General features: G+C 46.8%; 1 protein-coding gene across 2 annotated transcripts in view; it reads left to right on the top strand.

Moving 5' to 3' along the window:
• Positions 1-654: 654 nt before the first annotated feature.
• Positions 655-6,000, top strand: part of tert (telomerase reverse transcriptase) — a 100,211-nt gene continuing 94,865 nt past the window's right edge. For both annotated transcript variants that reach the window (XM_070880407.1, XM_070880408.1), the window contains exons 1-2: positions 655-1,025; positions 3,611-5,996. In XM_070880407.1, the coding sequence (XP_070736508.1) occupies positions 774-1,025; positions 3,611-5,996 (2,638 nt within the window). In that variant the 5' untranslated portion in view covers positions 655-773. The remainder of the gene's footprint in view (positions 1,026-3,610; positions 5,997-6,000) is intronic.

The following is a 6,000-nucleotide window of genomic DNA, read 5'->3' as shown; positions in this document are numbered from 1 at the left end:
AGTAGAGCTGGTCTCCAGTCGTCTTGGTTAACCCTTGCCACTGGACCAAGACCTAACTCCATCAAGCCCATGTGGTGGCTGGTGTGCAACGGCCACTCCACGTTAAAAAAATCCACGTACAGGCATCAAGATGTAGTTTGGGACCTGTAATATTCGTTCCTTCATTGAAACACCTGTGAACTCATCCCTTTTTGGCGTGGAAACATAGAAAATAGGTGCAGGAGTAAGCCATTCGGCCCTTCAAGCCTGCACCACCATTCAATATGATCATGGCTGATGATGCAACTTTAGTACCCCTTTCCTGCTTTCTCTCCATACCCCTTGATCCCTTTAGCCGTAAGGGCCACACCTAACCCTTTTGAATATATCTAACGAACTGGCCTCAAGTGGAAGCAAGTCATCCTTCGAGGGACTGCCTACATGATGATGAGTTTGGCAGGAGGAAGTGAGTGCAGAGAGTTTGATTGACAGGAGGGCGGGAGCGAGTTGAGTGGCTGCTGATGTCACAATGAGAGGCGTTCTATTCCCCGGAGCACGCGGTTGCCTGCGAGACGGACAATGAGTGGCCCGGGGTTGCTGTGAGACGGACAATGATTGACAGCGGGCTGCCTATGAGACGGACAATGAGTGGCCCGGGGTTGCTGTGAGACGGGCAATGATTGACAGCGGGTTGCCTATGAGACGGACAATGAGTGGCCCGGGGTTGCTATGAGATGGACAATGATTGACAGCGGGCTGCCTATGAGACGGACAATGAGTGGCCCGGGGTTGCTATGAGATGGACAATGATTGACAGCGGGTTGCCTATGAGACGGACAATGCCTGGCAGCGGGTTGCTCGACGCGGTTTATCCCCGTGTGGGCTCGCTGCAGCAGTTTATTGCACAGGTGGACGGGGCTGCAGCGCCGCTGCCAGCCCTGGTCGAACCGTGCGACACCGACACCTACAAGCGCTTTATCTCCCAGCTCATCGTCTGCGTCCCCAGCGATGCGAAAGTGCTGTGCCGGCCGGTCACATTTCAGCAGGTATGGCGGGGGAAGAGTGTGCCAATGCATTGCAGGCAGCGGTCTGAAGCAGTGTGTGAAAAATGATCGTGTGCAGATCCAAGTGGCATCCCTCCACCGCGGGAAAGTTTGTAGTGAGCCAGAAACAACTTTGGCTTACCTATCCGCTTTATTTGCAGAGCAGACCAGAGTTGGTGCACAAAAGTTTTATTTCCTTGTGTATTTCCCGGTGCATCTCTCAATCCAGGCAAAACTCATCTCTGAATGAACGACCTGGATTTTCCTGAAAATTTGCGCCAGATTTCCGGCGTACGGAAATTCCAGGAAATTAGAGCGAGAGTGACTTTTTTTGCCATTACGGCCTGCAATAACTTCCTGAAACAGAATACCCCCATTCCCATCCAAATCAATGGTGATCACAATTTTGCTGAATTTGCCCAGAATTTGCTGAGCCTACAGCTCAAATTTTTGTGCTTGAAGTGCAAGCTGATAATGGTGTGGTGAGGTCAACCAGGTATCTGAGACCTTGGTGAACACCAGGACCAATAGTTTTAATTCCTTCACCAATTAAATTATAAGAAGGAGGCCATTCAGCCCATCGTGCCTGTGCCGGCTCTTTGAAAGAGCTATCCAATTAGTCCCACTACCATGCACTTTTCCCCCATAGCCCTGCAAATTGTTCCTTTTCAAGTATTTATCCAATTGCCTTTTGAAAGCTGTTGTTGAATCTGTTTCCACCACCCTTTCTGGAAGTGCATTCCAGATCATCACAACTTGTTGCTTCAAAAAAATGTCCTCCTGTCGCCTCTGGTCCTTTTGCCAATCAGCTTAAATCTGTGTCCTCTGGTTACCGATGCATCTGCCACTGGAAACAGTTTCTCCTTGTGTACTGTATCAAAACCCAGCAAGGTTTGGAACAACACTGTCAAATCTCCCGTTCACATTCTTTGCTCTAAGGAGAACAACCCCAATTTCTCCTCGTAACTGAAGTCTTTCATCTCTGGTACCATTAGATACATTAGGTACCATTAGGAAGGCTAAAAAGGCAAGGGACTGCACAATAAATGGTAGGACACGGAGAAGTGTAGAGGAACAAAGGGACCTTGGAGTGCAGGTCCACAGATCCCTGAAGGTAGCAGGACAGGTAGATAAGGTGGTTCAGCAGGCATACGGGATACTTGCCTTTATTAGCCAAGTCATAGAATAGGGAGGTTATGCTTGAACTGTATAAAACATAAGTTAGGCCACAGCTAGAATACCGTGTGCAGTTCTAGTCACCACATTACAGGAAAGATATGATTGCACAAGAGAGGGTACAGAGGAGATTTACGAGGATGTTGCCTGGATGGAGAATTTTAGCTTTGAGGAAAGATTGGATAGGCTGGGTTTGTTTCCTTTGGACCAGGAGATTGCGGGGAGACCTTATTGAGGTGTATAATATTATGAGGGGCCTAGATAAAGTGGATAGGAAGGACCTATTTCCCTTAGCAGAGGGGTCAACAACCAGGGGTCATAGATTTAAGGTAATTGATAGGAGGTTTAGAGGGGACTTGAGAGGAAATATTTTTACCCGGAGGGTGGGGGGGGGGGTCTGAAACTCACTGCCTGAAAAGGTGATAGGGGCAGAAACCCTCACCACATTTAAAAACTACTTGGATATGCACTTGAAGTGCCGTAACCTACAAGGCTACGTACCAAGAGCTGGAAAGTGGGATTAGGCTGGATAGCTCTTTGTTGGCCAGCACAGACACGATGGCCGAATGGCCTCATTCAGTGCTGTACATTTCTATGATTCTAGTAAATCACCTCTGCAGCCTCTCTAAGGCCTTGACCTCCTTTGTAAGGTGTGGTGCCCAGAATTGGCCACCATGCTCCAGCTGGGGCCGAACCGATGTTTATGAAAGATTTATCTCTCGCTGTCGATAAGAGTATTTTCGAGTTATAATTTTAAGGCCCGTTAAGCAAGTGGAATTTATGGCATCAGAATGGCACGTCATTTCAGGACAAAGATGAGCAGTGAATATTAACTTAACAATAATTAATGACGTGAAAGCCATCTTGGTACCACATTTTATAGGTGAGAATGATGGCTTTTTCTACATTTATACTACTAAATACTTTAAAAATTAAGAATAAATGTATATTGATATGCTGTTAAGTATTTAGGGGGAAAACCCTTTGGATATTCCTAAATGGCAAAAGCGGGCATAATCCCTGGCACCTTGGCTGTGATGCTTCTGACTTGCAATGAGGCTCGCTGTGGTGTACTCAATGAGTTCACCAGAAATGTTGACCTAACTCCACCATTGGAGGATCGGGGAGCACAACACTCTTAACTTGTGGGGTTGAGAGCCAAATGCTCCGTTCCAGGAAAATAGACCCGTTATCTCCGTTGCTGAAGTGGGAGCTAGATGTTAGGATGCTTGATCCCTCTCACTCGCTCTTATTTGTACATCAAACAAACAAGAAATTCCATAATCCTTGGGATAGTTGCCGGCCCAAGGTGAACGCCCTGTGAATGTACTGGAGGCCCCTCATAGTTTTGGTTCCAGGTACATGTTTAGAACCACAGAATAACCAATTTTATTTTTCCAATTTCTTTTCAGCTCTCTACGCAAAGTGATGTGGTTTTGCGAGTGATTCAGAGGATTTGTGACAAAGGGAAAAGAAACGTGCTAAGCTTTGGTTATGCCTGTGTAAAAGAAACAAGCTTCATCCGTGTCAGATCTGCCCCCAACATATGTAGTTACCAACCAAATCCCACTACGGCTACTATCAAGAACAGTGTGCTATGGAAGACACTGCTGAGCAGGATTGGTGATGATATCATGACGTATTTACTGGAGCACTGCTCCCTCTTCATGCTGGTCCCACCGAGCTGCTGCTTTCAGATATGTGGCATTCCCATCTATAGCCTCCTTACAAGTGGCACTAGGCTCCCCACTACCTGGATCAGGCAGAGGCCAGTCCAATATCGGTACAATATTGCACTAAAGTGTGTTCAAAAGAAAGTCAGATTTTATAAAGGGTTCCTCTCAAAGAGCAGGAAATGGAAGGAAAGATTATCAGGAGATCCCGTGGTGAATGAAGCACAAGCCACTGAGTCTGATCGGCGGAAACGTCGGAAAACCCTATATGTTCCTGAATGCAAATCTGCACAGAGGGCTAGACTTGAAGTAGATGTTGGCAGGTGGACATCACTGGATGTCGTCACCACAGAAGGAAAGTCACTAAAAAGGTTTCTGAACGACGATAAAATAGAGTGTCCTGCAAAGAGGTTAAAGGGAAGCCAAGTGTCTACATTGGTGGAAGGTACTGCCCTTCCCCCGACAGCCAGCGCAGGGCTCCCCCCGACAGCAAGTGATACATTGCCTGTGGCAGATATATCAAATGAGTGCCCTGAAATAACTGAGCAGTCTGGTATTGCAATTGATCAACCAAGGAAAGGAGTCTTCGAATGGAAAGGAAAAGGTAGTAACATTGATGAATGCAAACCAAAATGTCCCAAATTCAGTGCACAAGTGAGATCAGTGGAGGAAAGTACCAGTGCAGTCTGCAGACGGCAGGAGCCGGAGACTGGTGTCAAAGCACCCGAGCTGATTGAAGGAAGAGGAATTACAAGCAATCGGAGTGGACACTTCATGCATAGCGAAGAGATTATTTCTTCTGGTAAAGACCTTTACTCCACCGTAGTTGAGGGGGAAGATTCAGAATACACAGGGCTGCGAGTTAAAAATCCAGCGAACGATTATGAATCTGGTGAGAGTTGTGATATTTCCACTGTTGCCGAACTTGGAGAACAGGGAAAATGTAATGAAATAGACCGAGCAAGAAGCAGAAAGTCTCATCACGCCACAGGTAGAAGTACAAGCACTGTACATAGCAATAAATCCACCACTGGGAAGACCACCTATTGGAAGGATGCAGCTATAGATGGACACTGCCACGGAAAGGTTGGTGTGTTTGCAAAACCTGGGGCACCACTGCATACTTCTATAGATACTGCAGCAGTGAAGGAAAGAAGAACATGGGATGGAATTTATATTGAAAGACAGAGTATATTGTACTCTAGTAATAACCGAGAATGTTTGCCAAACAGCTTTATACTAAATCGCTTGCAGGACTTCAGCACAGGTGGCCAAAGACTTGTAGAGGCTATCTTCTTGAACAACAATACATTTGGGAAGAAGAAAACACAAGTACATCCTAGTAACTACTGGAGAAAGAAGAGGCTTCCAAAGCGCTACTGGCAGATGAGAAATATTTTCTGTAGACTGCTGAGAAATCATAAACGTTGCCCATATATGCGACTGTTGACGAGGAATTGCCCTGTTAAAGCCCAGAAAGGAAACGAGAGCTTTAATGCTTCGTATGACGTGGGAAACGCTGAGTCGAGGAATGAGTCCAATTCTTTTTCCACCATGAAGGTGGCTTGCAGGCTTTTCGGCAGTTGTGCAGCATCGAAAATTAATCGCCCCTGTGGTGCAACTGCTCACCTCATCGAAAACCGGGGTCAGCTATTGAACAAGAACGTAAAGGATCATATTTCAATGAGGACGGACCTTCTTGGCCATAGTGCTACAATTGAAAGCCACTCGCAGGAGCAGACCGATTCGTCGAGATCTGCAGAATGTCCCGGCCTGTGTTCTCCGCCGGGTCGTCTGCCCGAAGGCACAGCCATGAAGCGCAAAGCAAATGAAAAGACCAGCTCGTCTAGAGACTTTGGCCACAGCGGAGAGTCACCTGGCTCGGACAAGGTCTTGCTGCAGTTGCTCAAACAGTACAGCAGTCCACTGCAGGCCCACCGATTTGTGAGGGAGTGTCTGCTCAAAGTTGTACCAGATGAACTGTGGGGCTCCAACCACAATAAGTGCAGGTTCCTGAAAAACGTAAAGAAGTTTATTTCCTTGGGGAAGGTTGAGAAATTCTCTTGCCGTGAGCTAATGTGGAAAATTAATGTGAATGACTGTACCTGGCTTCAACTCCATAAAGGTAA

This window comes from Pristiophorus japonicus, chromosome 5 (assembly GCF_044704955.1).
Source record: "Pristiophorus japonicus isolate sPriJap1 chromosome 5, sPriJap1.hap1, whole genome shotgun sequence".
NCBI lineage: Eukaryota > Metazoa > Chordata > Chondrichthyes > Pristiophoridae > Pristiophorus > Pristiophorus japonicus.
The sequence above is the reverse complement of the archived record's forward strand: the minus strand, read 5'-3'. Positions and strand labels throughout refer to the sequence as shown.